Source organism: Protomyctophum parallelum (genome assembly GCF_964188405.1).
Source record: "Protomyctophum parallelum genome assembly, chromosome: 15".
Lineage (NCBI taxonomy): Eukaryota > Metazoa > Chordata > Actinopteri > Myctophiformes > Myctophidae > Protomyctophum > Protomyctophum parallelum.
In genome coordinates this window covers 23,529,112-23,550,959 of record NC_139710.1, presented here as the reverse complement: position 1 = coordinate 23,550,959, position 21,848 = coordinate 23,529,112, and the positions used below count along the sequence as shown (strand labels likewise).

Here is a 21,848-nt window from a genome sequence, read left to right as displayed (position 1 = left end):
ACGGTCAACATTACAGATTACAGTATCATTACAAGTAGGAATGGCAATGAAATCAAATTGGATAAAAAAGGGGGTAAAATATTAATTTTGAATGAGTATTCATTTTTATTGTCTTTATTGTTAGTTACAACATGCCTAAAATAATTTGAAGCTAATTTGTTTAAGTAATTGCAAAAAGGTGCCATAATCCGATTCATCGAATTCATCGTTTAAATAATCGGCCGATGAATCGATTATGAAATTAATCGTTAGTTGCAGCCTTAGTAGGTACCCTCACAAAAAACAAGCAGTAATCCTGGTCTCTAAACTGCCTCCCCCTGGCCAGCCGGGGCGCCTGATGGAGGGGAAAGGAACTGGTTGGAATAACGTGTTCCTTCCACGCGCTATGTCCAACGAGGGAAACTCCCCCCTGTCAGGTGCAAAGGAGCAACTTGGACACTCAGGCATGAAGGAACTAGGAAGCATGAGTTCAAGTCTGTTGCTCTCCCCAGGTTGGCGGAGGGTGTGTAGAGTCATTAGATGATTGACACAGGGGTGAAAAATGGGTTACAAAATCGTGGGATAAAAAATATCTATAAAAAAATCCTCTTTTGATAAACCCATGCACACCCTTATTTTTTTTTATTCATTTACATACAGATGATACGGTGCAGGGGACTTTACCTGGTAGTTCTGAGAGGTGACTGGAGGTGGGGGTGGAGGGACTTCAGCTTGACGCTGGGCATAGGCGCTGTAGTCCGTTGCCGCGTGTGCGGGCTGGTACCCTCCGTACGCCGCTGCCGTGGCGGCCGCCACAGACACCGGTGCCTGCCGTACAGCTACGGTGGCAGCGGTGGGGGCATAGGCGGCCGCCACGGTATGAGCCGCCACCGGGGCCTGGTGTACGGTATAGCTGGCAACCGTTGTTGGATGAGTGTAGGCTACCCCGGCTCCTGGCTGCTGACTGGAAGGAAACAGGAGTAGGTATTAAAGGTATATTCAGTGATTTCACTCAAAAAACCTTAGGTTTCGTTTTTGGCTGGGACCCAAAGCCTTTCGTCCAATTAGGATAGAGTCAAAAACGAAACCTAAGGTTTTTTGACCGCCAGGGGTTAACTGGGGACAGGGAGGAACTCCTTATATGGTCAGCACACTCTATAGTAGAGAGGATTATCACAAAACAAAAAAATAAGTGATATTTGAATTAAGTGAAATCACTGAATATACCTTTAACTGGTGTTCTCTCAGGCAACCAGTTTGTGATTTAGGACTTCAAAGTGTCCGCACAATATCTATGTACCAACGGTTTGTTGTTCTTTAAACAACAAGTTACTTAAGACAACGCGAACCCGAGTAACACAGGTTAACCACTGAAGCCAGACGCCATCATGCAATTAATATAATAACATTTACACACTGCAATGGCTCACTGCTCATCCTTAAAGCCTATTAATGTGTTTGGTAAGTGCTTTGGTATCTCTGACGAGTGGGAGGCATTTTGTCTGAATTAGCCAGTTAATAATTCAGACCACTTCCTGGGGTTCTTCCACATTTGTCCAATAGCTCCCTTGTTGCCATTGCAGCAAACAGCCAGCTGAGCATGGAAAATGTGTCAGTTTCTTATCAACTCCTTCAGCAGCACATTTAATATCAAGTTTTTGTCGCAAATTGCCACGAAGAGCCACCAGCTGATTTGATGACCCGGAAGTAACAAGCAATCATTTCTAGGGCACTCGCTTGTGTTTTTATCACAAGCGTTGATACGGTACTGCACGTTCTTTTTATTGAGCTCCTAAAACATGTTTTGTACGATAACAATCTGAGCCTCAATTCAGAGATAAATGCCGCTGTGTGGACGGAGGTAAAATAATCAATGATGTCACCAATGCGGAAGCAAACTGTTGCCGGGCGACGGAGAGTCGGACGCGCCGAGAACCGGTAACAATTATTCAAGCGATGCTGGATGCATTATAAATGCCATCCTGCATGTAGAAATGATAAGAAATTTGCCAAATTTCAAATATTATTCATGAAATAAAAACTATACGAAATGTGACATCTAAGGCTTTTAAACAAGTTCAGAAATGTAATTTGACTTTGGCCTCAAATTGTATTATATTTGATGGTGCATAACATTTATGCAATAACTATGTATGTAATAACTGGTTAGCACTCGTGAATTGTTACCAATTGTTTATAAGTTAAATAATGTTTCCTCATCGTTTGCAGTGTGACCCATTACACCTTCTAATAGTTATTATTGAATACTTTCAAACATGAAATAATGACCATATCAAACGTATAAGCCAAGAATGCATCACATTGCGACGTGATGCTAGCATGTAGATTAGCTGTACATTAGTGATACAGTCACACATGTCAGTAGCATGAGGATGAAGCGTAACATCACTGTTCAGTGCGACGTTGCCTTCAGAAGTAGTCAGGAATAAATTAACGTTAACAGACTGGAATTGATTATGTAATCAGTCTCTGCATCGATGCCGAATTGCCCACATCCGCATTACAATGCATCTTAAAAACAATTAATTTCAACAAATCTGCTCACTCCCATTTTAAAGTGGTACACGGTCAGGTGTGTGCTGTGCTGTGAGACAGTGGTGCATTTGTCCAGGGGCCCAAGAGCTGTGTTAACAGAGAGAGGCATTGCCCTGGCTGATAATGCTAGAGATAATAGAGTTTGATTTGCATGAAAGAGCTTTCAGCTGCAGCCAACACGTTCTAGCCAACCATTTTGATTTGAGCACCAAGAATGTGCCCATAAAATGCAGTACAACTAGATAATAGTTTTTCCTTTTTCGGAATAAATGGGTTAGGTTGTTTAAAACATGAGAGTCAAACCATTAACCTTACAGCATGGATAACTATCGAGGCTTGCCATAGGCACGAGTGTCTGCACGTAACAGACAAGCCAAAATGTCGATGTCAAACCTTGCTGGGACCTACAGTAGTTTTGTCACATGTTTAAACAAGATACAGGCCTATGTGCATCCAAGAACTTCTATTTTAAGATGATCTGAAAAAAGGTATAAAAGTGCATCTCATATGCAGAGTTGGACATCAATAAAAACAATTCAAATTTTACAACATTTTGGCTGCACTGAAAAATCCTCATTTAGTCATTTGTTGGGTTAAGCCTATTCAAGTGTTAAAATCCTTGTGAACATAAAAGTGACTGAATCGGAATGGACTCAATCCTAATCATTTAAGTCTCCAGTAGGTTTCCTATAATGCGTACAAAAAAGTATAATCTGGTAGATTTAGTCTGTTAATGCTTATGAAGAATCAAGAATAAGATTTTTTATATCTAAACATTTGACCTAATTTGTGGCTGCTCTAAGAAGACAGATTCCCCACAGTGGCCAGGGGAGATATGTGTGCCCTCTGTGCCTCAGGCAGCACCAACTTGTCAACCAGTGTGTCCTAGCTGACAGCAGGGCCTAGGCATCTCAATGGATGAGTACTGAGAAGAGAGCTCACCTCCAACCACTAGGATTAGTAATACTTTTAACATACTCTGCCATACAGATGGGTTGAAATAACGTTTTATTCATTCAAATAAAACATTCGGATGGCAGCTTTAAATGAGCACGGTCCACGGAGGGTTATAGTATTATGCAGCAGTTATAGCTGTGGTGGTGCCACCGTGCCAGTGGTGGTGGTGGGGGAGAGAGCAGCCTGCCGCCGCAGCAGCACAGACGGACTGCGGCCCCCTCCCCCAACCTGGAACAATGGCGAGCATCACCATCACCAATGTCACCAAATAATCTGTGCGACATGAATGATGCAGCCCTGATGAAAGCAACCACTACGACACGGGGGATGGGGCAAAACATTCTAACCTCCTGCACTTCTTACCTGTACTGCGCAGCCCCACCGTGGGTAAATCCAAAGTAGTTGCCGGTAGCCATTTTGGCATCTTCACCAAGCCGGCTGGGCACTGTGGAGAGAGAGACGGAGGGTGAGCGCTACATGCTAAGGCTGCGCTAAGCTAGCCAACGTTAGCATTGAGCTCCATGGAGAACCTGGCGGAGGGGTTAACGCTATGCTAGAACTACGCCAGGCTAGCCATAGTTAACATTTAGCATCACGGACTGGAGGAGACTCGGGTGGCGTGAGAACGCTAGGCTATCAACGACACGGGGGTGTTGTCGCGAGCGCCGCGGATTAGCAGAGCTACAGGCTCACAGCACGTCGCATCGGCGAGTCGTTGTGAGTCTATAGGTCTGCTATTTAATCGCTAGTAGCAGGCTATAGCCAATATTAGCACGGCGGCTAACAACCGCGGAGAAGCCAGGCAGACGGACTCATCGCGGGGACTCACCCCTCCAAGGACACATGAACAAATACGCATGCATAACATGCCGTTAACGCGCCATAAGAGTGTTTCTAATGATCCCTTGTGGACATGTCGTGCTGCGCAATAATAATATTATAATACTCACCATAGGTGAAGGACACTACTGGACATATGGGAATCATTGGGGTTCTGTTCTCTCTGTGACGATGTTGAGCGAGCAAACCTTCTTATTTATATGATCGCCGTGCCCGGAAACACCGATATAGCGCATGCGCACTGTAATGGGTGCGCGGTTATTGTAGTTCTCTCGTTCTCCCTACAGCAGCAGCCAGCAGCAGGCCAGACAGTAAGCCGACACGCGTTAAAGAAGTACATACAGTTTTATACTCGTATTGTTTGATTAGAATGTCACAATTTAAATAAAAATACCTCCTCAAATTCAATCAGTAATATTATCTATTACTTACTAATCAGAAATTGATTAACGTTAAATATGTGATCATGAACACAATACACAAATCTAAAATGTTCGCACTTGGCCAATTTGAGTACTCATTGCGTGTTTTGCGTTCATACGGGCAGATGTAAAAAGACGCAGTGTACCATTCATTGTCAATGGAAGCCAGCGACATGACGTTGCAAAGACGCAATGATGCATGATGTAGCTGCTCCAAAGTCACAACCCTGGTCACAACGCGTCTTTGCATCGTTGCAGCCAGGGTGTGAACGGGTGTGAACGCACACCAGGGATTATTTTCTACGCTGCGCAATGACGTCACCACGCAATGTCAACCGCCATTTATTCCGGGTATTTATTTAACAACAAACTCGACCTTTAGTTTACATTCGGTCCGCAGTGTGTGGTGAAAATCCAATGACTGGACGTGCGTCCTAACATAACAGCCATTGTAGAGCGGACAGTGGCGCTATCATCCACCTAAGGCTATCACCATGTCTCTCCGCACGATCATGGCGTGCTCCGGGATGATAGGGATGGTATTGGCCGGCTACGGAATGTGGGAACTGATCGCTCCTGGAGAAGAAAAGAGGAAAGAAATACTAAAGGTAACTTGCACTTCATTCATTTTCATAACACTGTGTAGCCTAGTAAATTAGTATAGACTGCTGCAACACACACACACACACACACACACACACACACACACACACACACACACACACACACACACACACACACACACACACACACACTCACACTCACACACACTGTGACTGGACCTCACCTGCCTAGGTGTGTGTGTCACCTAGGCAGGTGAGGTCCAGTCACAGTGTCCACTACAAGTGACTACATGACACTTTACTGCTAAACTAGTGGGGAGCTCAAGACAGACAAGGTTCTGGGGCTGAAAGAGGGTCCAAGTCAGTTCAATTCAGCATTACTGAAAAACATGCTGCACAATGCACATTACATTGCAGACAGTGAACTTTTTGTACTTCTTCAACAGTAGGAATAGAAAATGTGTGTGTGTGTGTGTGTGTGTGTGTGTGTGTGTGTGTGTGTGTGTGTGTGTGTGTGTGTGTGTGTGTGTGTGTGTGTGTGTGTGTGTGTGTGTGTGTGTGTGTGTGTGTGTGTGTGTGTGTGTGTGTGTGTGTGTTTTTTGTTTTTTTTTACAGGGACAAAGCTCATTAATCAACATGTCAGTTTTCACATCCACATCCCACATGGGCCAGAGTTAGCCAAAGCTAAATTTCATCTGTAGTCCCTGGGCAGGCTCTTAAAAAATGAATGATAAATGAAAGGCAGAGTGTAGGGTGCCTGCACACAACACCATGCGTTGATGCCATGTGTGCATATGCCTTAGCACACACACGTTTGATGTTTCTGTAAAGTGGACACAACATTAAACATTTTGTCTTCCCCTCTGACAATAACCAGGGCCTTATGTTAAACAAAAACACATGTGTGGTCCCTCTTTGGTCTGCTAAGCTTCTGAAACAAAAAACAACAACAAACAAAAAACAAACAAAGTAGATTTATTTTAGATTTATGTGTGCCAATGTACAAGTATAGGCGGTGGTGACAACACTATAAGCTCTGTGCATAAATGAAGGATTCCATAAGAATTAATACGAGAAAAAGGGGGGGGGGGAATCACGCCGTAGAGAAACAAGAATGACTCAGTCATATTTGCCAGCTGCAGCAAGCTCTCGTTTATGAACATCTATAATCAGTGTGTGTGCCGCAGCCTCTGCCTCAGCTCACAGCTTCATGCTGCAGCGTTCAGAGTATGCAGCCAATATGACTTCATGTTGCAGCGTTCATCAGTCGCACTGATGTATCGGTCATTTTGGGCGCTGATGCCCGACATCGGACATAAGTGTTTATTTAATCCGATGTCCCGATGTTTATAGTCAAGTCATAGACATGCAGCGCGGCAGCATGCTCCGCTGTCTGCTCCATAGTGACAACAACCAGCCCCACTTTCAAGGCTACAACAGCTGATACCTTATTGAAGAAACGAACTATTATACATGTAATTGCTTAGCGAAACATCTGCAGAAATCTTTAATGTCCCATGTTTATTTTACATCTGCCATGGTGAGTGCTCAAATGTTGACAATGTAGGCTACAGTAATGTATTTGATTGCCCATTTGCCTATGATAACACATGGTAGGCTATGATTCAAGAACACTACACATATGAATCTCCACGTTAACTCTGTTCATTGCAAATAGCTGATCTGCAGCTCACCAGGGTATATATTGGCTATTTTAATAAGCTACCGGTAGTTAATTGACAGTTGACCTACTTTTATGTCTTTTGCAGAGCAGTGACACTTTGGCTATTTTCTGGGTGTTCATTTAAACGAATGAATAACTGATCTGCAAGCTCACTACTAGGTTGTAGATGGATTACAATTATACTAATAGTGATATATAAATAAAATCATGACATGACCAGCTAGACACCCAATTAAAATATAAACCTCATTGATAAAAATGTGTATGTGGCTTAATTAAATTACCAGTGCTTTGCTGTTATGCATCCATGGTTCTGTGCGCCGTCAGCGCCACCAATGCACATTTGCTTGAAAATTGATTGTTTGATAGAAAGTCCAGACAATAAAATCTTTCCTTCTAAAGTCCTACTGTTATGGCACAAGTATGAACCGAGCAAATCTGCACCATTAAAGTAGTATAATAGCATGGTAAAGTCACTTTTTAGGCTACAAGCTCATCATGTCACTCGAGCAAAGTGATTGATCTGTGTCTCTCCTAGGGTCCTACACAACAAGGATGCGGGCTGGAAGCGACAAATGTTTACGCCCCTTTTGGGATATTTTGCTGGGCCATATGGAGCGTTGCAGTCCCGCCCCCTCAAGAGACCCGGAAAAGAAATCCCTGTTAATTTTCCTCATAGACTTTTCAGAAAGTATTTATTTAACATCCAAACAGCAGTTCTACTGTATATGGCTATGGGCTGTGGCAATAAGTTTGAAAAGAAAAACGAAAAAGATTATTACCAAGCACAAATAAAATACAAAATAATGCTGAAAATCTACGTTTCCTGTATTATTTCATCTGCCACTACTTGAGTGGCAGTAGCCTACTAGTTCACTTGAAAAAGAATAGTTGACCTCGGCAACGTGTTGTTTTTTTATTAAACTTAATTATTTTCTTGTAATGCAGCTTAATAAGTGGAGAGTCTGGAGACCGAGAACTTATGGTGCCCCAGCTGCCAAACTGCTAAAGGGGTTTACTTTTCATAAAAATGTTCAATGTTGCTGAGTTGAATGAGAATGCAGTCAGACATACTGGAAGTTTACAGAATACAGATTATTTTATTTTATTGTTATGATATTAAGATATTCTGATATTGCACATGTGTATGACTTCAGGGTCAGGGTGCATTTCATTTTGAAACAAAAGCCTTATGTACCAAAACATTTTATTTAAATGTTCTCTCAATATTGTATTCTATTGTTAACTTGAATATATATATATATATATATATATATAATTTGAAGTTTAGAAGTTTTTAAAAAGCCCTTTGCTTGGGCCATCCTCATAGGGGTCCCCACATTCCATTGCTATGCTCTCGCATGTCAAATTATCCCACGTCACTACCCATAGATTCCAGAACGCAACTAAGCATTGCAACACTGTATTCCAATTATAACATATAATATACATTTGGCTCTTTGTGCCACATTTACTTTCATTGGCCCATTTCGCCTCAGTGGCGAACCACACCGGAACGAAATGCTGTTGGCGTCAGTTAGCCTTAACAGCTAACATCATTTTACACTTACCTACCAGTTCTTTGCAGTCACTGGAGGTAATGTCGGTATTCCATTATAGCCACCCCAGTCCCGTTCATATTTCCGTAATGTTCGTGTCAGTTCATAACCTTGCAGATTTTCCTCAGGCACCAAACAGTCTATTATAGAGGGTATGCGTGTGACATCATCATCATACCCGGAAGTTATGCGCTAATATGCGGGAATACCTAATGAGTGGCAAAAAACTACTTTCTGGCCATGACAGCCCATACATCCAATCAGAAAAGTCCTATCTGATTGTGTTAAATGACGTTAAACTCACTTTGCCATTCACTTTTTGCATGAGCATACCCTCTATAGTGGAAATGGAAGATGTACATGCTCAAGTGTCACATCGAAGTACTGTGAGCTATTTTCACTTCATGTTGCATTAAGAAGTATATGGCTTATATGGATAAGAAAATACCCACCCCTCCTACTTTTTAAGAATCAAACCCTGACTAGCTCCTTCTACTCTGCCCTCCAGAATCTGCCTGAAAACAATCCAGCCAGAATGGAAGAGACCAGGAAGAGGAACGTGCTTGTGATGCAGGCACTGAAGGAAGCTGCTGAAACTGACGTCAACATTGCGAGATCCAACACCTGGTCCAAATAGCTACACTGGTAGTGTACTGTACTGTCTAGAGTAGACGCTGGACTGCTGGGTTAAACTTGAAAATATGCTTATCACATACTGTGAAGGCTGGTTAATTGTTTGATTTTATGTTGTAATGTGTTTGACATTAAAACGTTATGCACACGTTTTCATTGCCTGATATAGACATATGGAGTCTACTGTACTGTTTGGTAACATATGCTGACTTTAGCAGGGATGGCCAGTGGCCACAAACCTTCATTTCTTTAATAAGCCATCTTATATCAACGTCTTCCTGTTCACTTTTTAATCCTGGAGTCACTATTTAGGGCACATCATAATTATTAACCTGACTCCACCACATGGAAGAAGCTTTAAGGTCACAATGCGTCACATTGTGAGCTCGTAGGTCGGCTATTTTCAAATGGCCAAAATGTATATAGGGCTGAAGTAGTTACCAGTAATGTATGTTTTGCAATAATGAAAAAGGAACAAACACCCGCACACTGTCTTCAAATGCAGTGACCAACTTTTATTTCAGGGATACAGCAACGTTTCGGCCTATGCAGCCTTCATCAGGCTATCTTTATGAACACAAATGGGAAAGCATCCTTTGTTTATCCTTCAGTTTGCTCCATATAGTTTTTACCTTATTGTATTGTTGGTTATTTTCTTTTGTACCTGTTTTTACCTCTTGTTCCCCTTTTTCTTTCACAGGGAAGGTTTTTCATGAAGCTTCAACCTGCAAAATGTTTCATGATCATGATTTTTGTATACTCTATTATTTAATAATATTACCAATTGTATACTGTCATGATTATTAATATGGATTATGTTTTTTCTTATTACTTTGCACTGGTGTATTGAGTTTTTATTTGACTGTTTTGTTCTCATTTAACCACATGAGAGCGCCTGTCACCTTAAGTGAGATGTCATTTCTTTGGTTGTCCTGATAGGCTTACCTTTAGGCCAGACAGCATTACAAAAAGGATGCTTTCCCATTTGTGTTCATAAAGATAGGCCGAAACGTTGCTGTGTCCCTGAAATAAAAGTTGGTCACTGCATTTGAAGACAGTGTGCGGGTGTTTGTTCCTTTTTCATTTTTGGCGAACATGCGTTAATATTAGGACCGCGCTGCGACATGCTTGCGGTTAAGTTTAGGGGAGGGTATGAGGAGGCTTGTCATTTTCAGTAGGCTCCCAGCATGTCCAGTAGACCTGAATAGACCGATAAGATCAGTGTCATCAACGCCAATCGAAGCCAGTAGGCTTTAGACGAGCCGATCGGCGTAATAAGTAACCTACTGGGAATTATCGGTTGATTTTCGGTCGAAGCGGCTGGCAAAGCACAAGTTGGCAGCTCGACAGAGTGCCAGTTTAATCTGCCCCGTGTGAATGCAACATAAGGGTCTCCATGATGTCACGAGATGTCACAATGCGTGATGGATTGGCAACCATATATGGAGGCATGACTAACGGACGGACGGGTTTTGCAGGTTTTCATAGTTTTCATGTCTCCATATATGAAGATCACAACACTGACCTCATCACATCCTGGATAGCCATGCATGGAGAAGACTGGATGGATCATCACCTAGATCTCGACACATGGAGCCGGCCAGCAACTATACATCTGACCTCAAACCCTTAGATCTCCATATATGGAGCTGACCTGTTCTGACATTAATTTCCATATGTTGTCTTGACCTCATCAATCCACCCAGGTGGATGCGTGCACCGTGCACGTGACCTCGCTTCTTGTCCACAGGGCGTCTTATATAGAGCGTTGCAGTCCCTCCCCCTTTCAGAACGACGAGTGGCCCAGGAAATGAAATGCAATGCATTTCTCCCATAGGATTTTCTTTAAGTATTAATTTAAAGACTGTTACGCCGCGGACAAAGCCAACTCGGATTGTGACAAATCATGACAATGAACACAATGTTTTGGGCCGATCAAATAATTTATAAGAAGAAAAACAAAACAAATAGTGTTGTCTCCTGCCTTTATTTTCTTCTTTCTAATGATTTGATCGGCCCAAAATATTGTGTTTATTGTCATGATTTGTCCGCGGCGTAACCGTCTTTAAATAAATATGTAAAGAAAATCCTATGGGAGAAATGCATTGCATTTCATTTCCTGGGCCACTCGTCGTTCTGAAAGGGGGAGGCACTGCGTATTATTATTATTATAGCAAGTTGCATTGGCATTCATTAATCATGCCTTCAAACCTTACACTCAGTCCAGAAACTCAGTTTCCCAGCAGCGCGTCCGCCTCGCGTGCACAAGGCAAGCAGAGCAGATTTTTACCCAGAATGAATTGCGCTCCACTTCCTTTCCTTCCCGCTTCTATCAGAGTGTCCAGCATCCATCCATTATACATGTAAGCAGCGTCTTATTACTTTCATGCAAAATATATATATATAAAATAAAAAAACGTTCAGCTAAAGTGTGTATGTCGTCGCAACGGGGGCCTGTACTAGTGTAATTAAAATGCAGTTTTGTGGCGGCGTCGTTGTGCTGTCGGCCGCCGAACAGCCAGTAGGCAGCAGTAGCTAGCGGTTTGCTACCTCCTCCAGCAGCACCAACCTGCCTGTGTGTGTGTTTGTGTGTGTGTGTGTGTGTGTGTGTCGTCTAATGGTCTGGAAGCTACATGAAGGCTTCATGTAGCTTCCAGACCATTAGACGACACAGTCAGTGACACACGGCACATTAACACTAGCTTCATGATGAAGCTGGTGTTCATGTTAATGGCAGGCTGCTAGCACCATCACACCGAGCAGCCGTTAGATAACCTCCATTATGCACAATTGCACATTAAATCTTGTGAAGATCTGCATTTTTCTAAAAGCCTGGGTACCGAGGCTAAATTTTTCTTGACTGGGGAGCCACCCACCGTTTTATGGCATAGACAAATCTCAGAACACAAGGGTCATAGTTTGGTTTATTAGAGTTAGGGTAAGTGATGTTTTTTGTTGAAAGGTCAAAACATATTTTGATTTTGACTTAACCGATTGCCTTTTCTCCTGTGCCTGAAGGGATTGACAATCAATGCAGAACTAAAATGTGGAAAAAGTATGACACAAAGAACACAAGATAAAAGGCCAGGGGTGGGGAAGGGAGTCTTTTTAAGTGACCATAGTATTAGTTCCCCCAAATGGCCACATGGTGTCATTGTTGCACTTCACATGAAATGATGCGTTTCCCTTTCAGCACAATGCCTAAATCAAAGGAAGTCCTGTCATCCACATCTGGAAGTAACTCCGATAGTGAGGTGGAGACCAAGGTATGTAGTATGTACACACTCATCACACTGGCTTCTGACACTTGCTTTGCCTTTGCCTTGTGGCCTCCAAGCATGGGGCTACATCACATCTGGAGCAGCAGGGTTCGTCTGTATTAGCTGATGTTGGCCTTAAAATGCAATATCGGTATCAAATTGATATAAAAAATAATCGGATTTAGCAGATCTTTTATAATATGTTGAAAAATAAAATAAGACATGCTGGAAAAGCCTGTGATGATGGCTGCAGTTGTTTCTCTTATGGAAAGCTGGAACATGTTTAAATAAAAAAAATGCTACATTCAAGCTCTTATGTTGGGATAAAATGTGTACAGTGTACACATTCCACCAGTAATGTGGCAAAATAAAATAAAATGCACTTTGATTCTTTTGTGTTGTGTAGGGTTGTTTCACCCCATAATGGCTGTTATAATTAGTTTTTGGACAAATGATTAAAGAAGAATCTAATGCGGTGTTCTCATCTTCTTTACCCCATACCTTTTTTCATGCCTAGCTGAGATCATAATGAGACAAACCAAATGTATTTTTCAGGCTAAGAGAAAGAAGTCAAGTGCACCAGAGAAACCTGCCAACAAAAAACAGAAGAGTGGGGAAAGCTCCAAGCCTAGTGGCTCAGCCAAAAGTTCCGGTGGAGGTGATGATAACATGTTTCAGGTACAGCTCTACTGACAACTACTCTGGCACATGTATTATCCCATTCTGACCTGAGATCAGATTCTAAAAATGTCTTCTACATCCTGACAGCTTTCTGAAAAAGCTATGTTTCTATGTCAGTCGTTCTTCGATTTTTCAAAAATAGCAGACCTACAAGGTAGGTCTGTAGATCTGCTATTTTTCAATAGCAGATCTTAGCCCAAAATGGGTTAAGGAACATTCATTATGGAATTGCCCGATCACAATTATGAGCTTATTGCAATTATCTTTATTAGTTGTCTCCACCAGCCGAAGGCATGGGGAGAGTATGTTTTGCACTCCGTCCGTCCGTCCGTGTGTCCGTGTGTCCGTGTGTCCGTCCGTCCGTCCGTCCGTCCGTGAACAGCTAATCTCAGCCACCGTTAACCCGGTCGATGCCAAATTTTGCACACACACTCCCTGGATGCCAACCATGAACCTCTGCCCCAAACTTTCCAGAACGGCCTGTTATAGCGCCACCAGGAGGCCGCTTTGTGCAAAACAAGTTTTTGCACAGTACACCTACAGATTTTGTCCAAACATCACGCAAATTGGTACACAGTCTCTCTAGAGCCATTCAACGAAACGGGTCTTTCAGATTTATCAGACTCCATCCTGATTGGTTAAGATTGGCTTCCAAAGTTCACAGGAGTGCTCAGTTTCAAACAAAATGCTGCAAATCATGAACACATCGCGTGATTTCCGTGAAATTGTGCACCCACATTCCCACTAGGCCCAGGACGAAATGCCACATGAACAATTTCAACTCAGCCTCAAGGTGGCGCTATAACTGGCCCAAAAGTGTTTTTACCTCTAACTGCACGGATCTGTGGATAACCTGGTGGAGACCTGTGCCCGGAAGGGCACTTTTTCTAGTTTTAATTGTTTCCATTCATCTGAATAAAGACAGCTGGATGAAATTAACAGAAGTGTCACATTTTCATCATCCCTTCCTCATCGTCCACTTTCAACCTGGTGTCCCCATTCTAGGTGTTGATACATTTTCAAAAATAGTAAAAGGGAGCAGATCTATAAGCTCACAAAGGTCATTGTCAAGGTGCAAGTTTGTAGATTGGCTGTTTGCTAATTATTACAAGGACATCAAAGACGTCGAGGTATTTTTGCTATTTTGAATAACATTGCATTTCACCAATGCCTGATGAAGGCTCTTAGCCGAAACACTATACACCGAAATATGTATATGATTTGAAATTTGGGAGGTGATTCTTTTTTAAAGAATTCCTATTGTATACTACATTTTGGGACTAGCACTCCACTGAGAAAATCCATTGTTGATGTGCAACCTCCATTTTATTGTTTCCTAAACACGGTTTTACCCTTTGACTCAACTTACCCTGATCATGGCTCTTTATCAATTATTATTCTGTTATTGATTTAATTATATATTGTTTTAATTAATAGGCTTGCCTTTTCTTCATTCACTGTTTGTTTTAATGTAATTTTGTATCAGTCTTCCGCTTTCCTGTTAAAAAAATAAATGCAAACAAAACAAAAATAAAGTGAATTGAACATTGAGTTTGGTTTGACTGTGATGTACTTCTTTGTTCAGATTGGTAAAATGAGGTTCGTCAGTGTGAGGGACTTCAAAGGCAAGTCCCTGATTGACATCAGAGAGTACTGGATGAACTCAGATGGAGAGCAGAAGCCGGGCAAGAAAGGTACATGTTTTATCCAATTACTGGATTAATGTACTGGATCAACTTTAAACACTTCAACCAGTATCATTCCTTAAAAACTCTGAATTCACACCAGTTTCATCTAACAATAGCATTTAGTATGTTTACTATGTTATTGATTGAACATGGTATTGATGAATCTTTTGTAATAAAATGACCAATCCCTATTTCGGGCATGTCATTAAGGTCAAAACTTTTAGAAATGGTTGAACAAGCAACAAGATGACATCGGGGTTCTCCATTATATGGGCTTTATTGCGGCAGCAGATCGCATTTACTATGAAATCAATCCAATCCACTTTATTTATATAGCACGTTTCAAAACTCAGAGTTTACAAAGTGCTGTACAGGAGAAAAAGAAAAAAAACAAATGCACTAAAGCTACCACACAGAATAACAACGGCGAGAAAACAAAGTACAAACGGTGAAAATAACTGAGACATATTACAGAAAAACAACAAAAGCAACAGCATCACAGTGAGACAAAACGTATACAAGGACCGAAGGAACTCAAGCGGGGTTAAAAGCCAAGGTATAGAGGTGGGTCTTTAGGCGAGATTTAAACGTCTCGATGGAAGGGGCCAATTTGACGTGGGAGGGGAGTGCGTTCCATAGTTTGGGGGCTACAGCAGAAAAGGCTCGGTCGCCTCTGGACTTTAAGCAGGTTTTCTTTGTGACCCTGAGATTTAGCTGGCCCTCAGACCACAGTGACCTATAGGAGGAGTATAGACCTCAATCAGGTCAGACGGATAAAGAGGAGCCAGACCATTAATAGATTTAAAGACAAATAAAATAATCGGATGTCATAGTGATGTCACGAGACCTGGGAACCATATATGGGGGCTTTGGGGATTTTGAGCGATACACTGACTGACGGGAATTGCACGTTTTCATAGTATAAATGTGACCTCGCTGTGGTCGCAATAATGGTTAGAAAAATTGACCACCTCCTGTGTCAGTAGCATTCACTCCTCCATGGACAATGCATTGAAACTCAGCACTTTCTCAGAACGCAGGAGATCAGTAAAGTGTGGCAGTAAAATAGCCTTCTGTGTATTTCTCCACGATATGGACGCAATGAAACGATGACATCATGATCGGATTTACAGAATGTATGCCTAATGATATGGACAAAGTTTTCCTTTAATTTATAGAGACCATTGCCTGAGGGCGTTGTTTGCAAAAATGTGTCCTAAGGCCCCATTTAGACTGCAGCTAAGTCGGATCGGATTCATTTCTCAAATCCGATCTTTTGACCCGACTGTTCACTGCATTTGCAAGTGATCAGATCTGTCACAGATCTGTGTCTTCAGACCGTTTAAACTACGTTAACTCAAAGCCGCCATGCGTTGACATACAGTTTTTGGTTACCTTAGTAACGACTTAGGCGCTAGTTGATTACGTTCAGGAAATGTGACACAACAGACAAGTGACGACAACAAAATCAAATGCATGAATTCATCATGATAACAGTGGAAAATGATATCTCAGCTCGCACTCTACACGGTAGCACACATGCTGAACTTTTGTTTTATTTTCATTGCACCCCTTGCCGCTCTCGTAAATCAAAATGTTAACGGATTACTCTGATTTTCTAGTATAGTTCCAGACTAGCATTCGGAGATTGCTAGTTGTATGATTGCTAGTTGTATGGCAACGCGAGACTAATGGCACAGATCTGATTCAGGCTGGATTTGGCTGCCAGAGTAAATGGGACCTAATGCCGAGGCTCCACTGTCACGTTTGGACTGCATAAAAAAGTTAACCCGGGCGAATGCGCAACGAGCAGGGCAACGTCTGCAGTGGAGAACCCTTCATTGATTAAATAAGGGAATATTGCCTACGATGACGGACGCCCGATGGCTGCAGTGGAGCTCCGGCCTAAGAGTCTCCATCTAAATATGTTGATAAAATGGTTCAGTTGTCGTGGCTGTGGGTGCGCAACAAGATGACACCTGCAGTATCGTGCCACAATTTCCAAAGTTAATTATAGATAATATATTATACAGTATTGGACACATGACGGGACCAGAAGATATTACACATGAAAATAACACAACACAATATGGAAACACCAGAAAATAACACAATGCAATATGAAACCAACAGAACTTTTGAAGAAGTTTCTGCCCATCAGCAACGATATAGGGATTAAGTGGTTAACTAGTTTAGGGGATGATTCCTGTAGTGTGATGCTTGGATAAAAGGATGTCTTCTTTCTTTAATGATTTCCAGGTATCTCCCTGAATCCTGAGCAATGGAGCCAACTTAAAGAACAGATCTCTGACATCGATGAGGCCCTCAAGAGATTATAGGCAGCTTCTGCTGCCCTCTCTGTGAAATGTATTGTCACCCCAAGTTTTGTTTGGCATAAAGGTTTTTTGTAAAAAAACAAAAACATAACACAAAAAAATACTTATACTTTTATAATAACCTAGCTACTTGTCGGTTCATTAGCCATCATTGTGTTGAATTTGTCTCCTGTGCATGTGCAGTGTACTTGTGTTTTTGATCTATTCTTAGTAACTGCGTGGGTGAATGTGTGGGCAGTGTTATTTTCATTGTTGGGTATGACTGAACCATACAGTCGACTGTTCTTTTGAATTTAAATCTTCAATAAAAAATAAAAGCCTACAGGGCTCTAGCTTATTAGTTGTTGAGAAATATTTAGTTTGACATGTCATGTGAAGTTATACTGTATTCAGTGTATTGTAGAGTGTAGTTCTCAGTGTATAGTTGGTGTGCAGTTGGATTGTTGTCCAAGTGATGGACATAACACCTTGGCTTAATTTTGTTAATAATTTTCATGTTTAACCCATTAGGCCCGACCTCAAAATGTTAAAAGATTCTTCTAAATCATCATTTTCTGAAATAAATATTTTCACGATTTTTCAAAAAAAGCAGACCTACAAGCTCGTAGCGCGCCACTCGTTGGCGCGCTATGAGCTTGTAGATCTGCTATTTTTCAATAGCTAAATTATAACCTGTTTAAAACACCAAAAGGGGTTCCCGCCCAAAATGGGTTGACCCCTAATGAGTATTTCTTAGGGACAAACTCCAGATAAATCATTACATTAAGTTGGCTGTCATGTCGGACATTGTATTTTATTAATTTAGACTTATAAGAATTGACTACTGCTGAGGTCGTGGAAATAAATGACTAATAAATACGAGCTGGCACCTTTGATCCCGACCCCCACCCCCCACCACACATGGCTTGCCTTCATGTGATCAGACGCTAAGCAGAGCATCCCCAGGTGTCTATCAGCCGTGAGACTGCAAGTCATCTTCCATAAATCTGTTTCACACCCAAATTAAATTAGTCCCATTTGAATCACCTGCTCAGTCACCAGACTCGCCATTGACGTGTCCTATAAAAAAACATTGCAGTGTTTATATGAATGTAGGATTTTTCAAATAAGTTATTTTCAATTAAAAGGACATGCACTATTGGCCACTAACTGAGGTCTCCACTAGCCCCTCATTTCTCCCCTCTACACTAAATATATGTGCTGGAAATAGATGCTCTACAAGCTCACAACATGTTATAACGCAACGTGTTGTGAGCTTGTAGATTGGCTATTAGTCCCAGAATATGGATGCTATAGGGTTGATGAGGATACTATGAAGCCTTAGGATGTGGATGTCTATTGGGTGTTAATGTGATGTAGGGTTGGACTGGGATGAAGAGAATGAATCACACTGCCAAGGCTTTAAGGTGGAATAAATCCAGTTGGTATAGTACTGGAGTGTGTGTGAATTCTTTCTTTCTTGTGTGATTCATCCAGATATCTGCATCTCATAGGGCTGGGACAATAATATTTTTATCACTGTCCGGCAGAAACCTGGCATGTCCAAAATGTTTGGGAGAAAAGGCCTGTGTTCCAATGAAATGAAAGTCGTTATTTAGTCACAAGCGGATTGTGAATACTTTTAGTTGGTTCCGTTATCTGGGCATTCTGGTGCAATGTGTTGGGATCTTACACATACTGTAGGCTATCTTTTGTGTGAAATTGACACTAAAAGTAGTAATATTACTTACAAAGGAAAAGTTTATATATGGAGATAAAAGGTTTCTGCCCATGAGCTACATACACAATGAGACTAACCACATTTTGTCCTTGGATAAGTGCCTGGCTTTAATCACCTAAGCACTGTTTAATACTATTGATATGTTTTGAACACATCAATAGTATTGAGCCGTCCTTAAAAAGCCGTCCCTGCTGTTAACTTCAATTAGTCAAAAATTGGATTATGCTATATGCTCCTCGGGGGAGCATATAGCATGCACACATTTGACAGGCCAAGTTTCAGTTGTAGTTGAATAATATTTGACCTGGAGTATGTATACTTTGGCTCAAAGGGATTGAGTACTTTGTCCTCCATTGCTTTCTACTGTACTGCACACAGAGGCTATTCTAAACCATGACGGTGCAGGCAACAAGCTGTGGGCACATTACGTGAGTACACAAAACATTAATGCAAAACACACCATCTCAGCATGCCTAACAGATGGCCACAATTACATCAACTCTACTAGATTGAAACAAGCAATGTTCATAAACCCAGCAGCTTTATTAGATTAAATGACCAAAAAAACAACTGGCTGTGGCAGAGAATTATAAAAGGCATACAAGCAACAGTGGTCAAGTGTTCTCCAATAGACTAAGGTGACATTCACACCATGCAGAAAGCTTTGCTGCGATTAAAACGAATCCTGCTGCGCATTGTCAGAAAGTGCACTTCGTGTGTGAAGGCTCATTCGAATCCTAATTCTGTAGAACCGCATTCTACTCAGAGCAAAAACAGGGGTTTCACTTTGCTTCCAATCGCACTTCATTACGATTCCAGATTACGGGTCCAGTCCCAGACGGCACGACACATGCACGTTATGAGTATAATTTTATCACCATAGATTTCACTGTGTAGTTTATGAATGGAACACATTGATAAAGGTCCCCCCTGCTGCGTTTCCAAACCGCAGCAAATTAAATATGCAAGAATCCCAACTTCTCCGCCAATTCGCATCGATTCTACCGAAGTATTAGGTGGGAATGTGACCTAAGACCTCGGAAATGTGTGTTGATACATTTAGCCGTGGCACATTTCTCAATACATTTCCATGGCCGTTTCAAGTGGTGGAAAGTAACAAAGTACATGTCATGTACTTATACTTAAGTATTATGTTTTTGATACTTATATACTTGTATATATACTTATCCACTTGACTACACGTCAGTGTCAGTTACTCCACTACAATTATTTGACAGCCTTAGTAACTTGTTAGTTTGCAGATTTGCCTTGTTATTACACTGTTTCATTGGCTACTTGAAAATAAATAGCCACTGCTTTTATTGGAAGATGTTTGACACATTTTCAAAAACATTTGAGTACTTTTACCTTTGTACTGTCAGTATATTTTTTAATGTTTGATGCCATTGCTTTTATACCTATAATTTTGAATACAGGCCTTTTAACAGAAATGCCTTGTAATAACAGAGCATTTCAATAGTGTGGTAATGTTACTTTTACTCAAGTAAAACACCACTGGCGGTTTCCCAGCGGTAGTTTGTGAATGACTCTCTCTGCACAGGGCTAGGTACACCCGTGGCTATAAAGGATGCCATAAAATTAGACAACAAAGTGTGTAATTAAGGTAAATGACCCTAATTGCAAAATATCTTCAAATTGCTCGTTGCTGTAATTTTGAACAACCCGAGAAAAAAAGTGAGAGCACAGAGTCCTGCCTAATATTACGTCAATGCCTATTTTTTATGCTCGGTTAATTTTCTAGTGGGTTTTTAAATGTGATACAGGACTGTGGAGAATGTTGGCCTGTGTGTCAGTGAATTACTCTGCACTGGTCTGGAGGACTTGTTAGCTCTTAATGGCCCATGAGAAATTCTTATTTCTATATTTAGGTTTTTGCGGCGCAGCAGATATATCGAGTTGTTTCCATTTCTTCACAGTGAACACATACAAATCTGTCCCTTAGGTTTGACCTTTAAATGTCAGGTCTATAGTGTTGGTTCTCAACACGAGGTCTGGGGGTCTAGGGGTCCTTGAGGGCTTTTCAGTAGGTCCCCATTCCCCAATGCTAAATGATACTGTAGTGTGTAGACAAATTAGGAACCAATTAATTGGACACATATTGGTCTGTACCTCTGAGAGGGTATACTGTTCACTAGGTCCATTTGATTCCAGTTGTGAGGATTTCGCTGTGTAGATTGGGGGCCCAGAGATAACACGTTATCAAATAGATGTCTGGGGCCTAAATGCACATCAAACCTGGGGGTCCTTTCAAACAACCCTATGTTGTGTGTCCCCACCACTAGATGGTGCTCAGTAAATGTCCTAGTGCCCGACCAGGGCAAAGCTCACAGGATGTTGAGAATGTTTCCACGCTCCAATCTACATAACGGGGATCAATGAGGATACACTTCTGTTACGACCAGCCACACTTAACATTTCACAAGAATCCTATTGCCTCACTAGGCTCCGCTAAACCACCACTATGACCTCATGCTTCAAATCACACCTGAGTGTGATAATAGCGTTTTTTTTGGTCTCCACCAGGCCAAAGGCGTGGAGGGAGAGTATGTTTTACAGCCTGTCCGTCCAGGTGTGACCTCCCGTCTGTAATGAGATAATCTCCGGCACCGTTGGCTTGATCGCAGCTAAACTGTGCACCCAGTTCTAGATGGCACAGCTGAACCTCAGCCCACATCTTTCAAATGGGCCTGATATAGTGCCACCAGGAGGCCAAGTATACTCACTGGCCCCGTTTTGAACAAAATGCCTCAAATCATGAACACACACTAAAAAACCTTCACATCTGCCTTTTATAGCGCCACCAGGAGGCCAACTTATGTAAAACACTATTTTTATATTACTCCTTCATATTATTCCACACAAATTGGTAGACATGATGTCTATAGTCTGTGATCAAGAATAATCTGTTTGAATTTTCATATTGCCATCTAAAGTTTACAGGAGTGGCCC

At 41.6% G+C, this 21,848-nt stretch overlaps 2 protein-coding genes across 4 annotated transcripts in view; one reads left to right on the top strand and one right to left on the bottom strand.

Annotated features, from left to right (window-relative positions):
* The window catches only part of zfr (zinc finger RNA binding protein), a 28,211-nt gene extending 23,672 nt beyond the window's left edge, over positions 1–4,539 (bottom strand). For all 3 annotated transcript variants that reach the window (XM_083784963.1, XM_083784964.1, XM_083784965.1), the window contains exons 1-3: positions 4,443–4,539; positions 3,856–3,937; positions 664–943 (exon numbers count right to left, since the gene is read on the bottom strand). In XM_083784963.1, the coding sequence (XP_083641089.1) occupies positions 664–943; positions 3,856–3,937; positions 4,443–4,479 (399 nt within the window). In that variant the 5' untranslated portion in view covers positions 4,480–4,539. The remainder of the gene's footprint in view (positions 1–663; positions 944–3,855; positions 3,938–4,442) is intronic.
* A 6,951-nt stretch (positions 4,540–11,490) lies between these two features.
* sub1b (SUB1 regulator of transcription b) lies at positions 11,491–17,498 on the top strand. Its single transcript, XM_083784017.1, has 5 exons — positions 11,491–11,556; positions 12,387–12,459; positions 13,009–13,131; positions 14,720–14,828; positions 17,082–17,498. Exons 2-5 carry the CDS (start codon positions 12,391–12,393, stop codon positions 17,159–17,161), a joined length of 381 nt encoding a protein of 126 aa, XP_083640143.1. The 5' UTR covers positions 11,491–11,556; positions 12,387–12,390; the 3' UTR covers positions 17,162–17,498.
* Positions 17,499–21,848: the final 4,350 nt, after the last annotated feature.

Bases quoted from the DNA above. Each gene is read 5' to 3' on its own strand.
- sub1b (XM_083784017.1), top strand. From the start codon at position 12,391: ATGCCTAAATCAAAGGAAGTCCTGTCATCCACATCTGGAAGTAACTCC. The intron at 13,132-14,719 runs GTACAGCTCTAC...TTCTTTGTTCAG, and splicing joins GTGATGATAACATGTTTCAG to ATTGGTAAAATGAGGTTCGT. The intron at 14,829-17,081 runs GTACATGTTTTA...AATGATTTCCAG, and splicing joins GCAGAAGCCGGGCAAGAAAG to GTATCTCCCTGAATCCTGAG.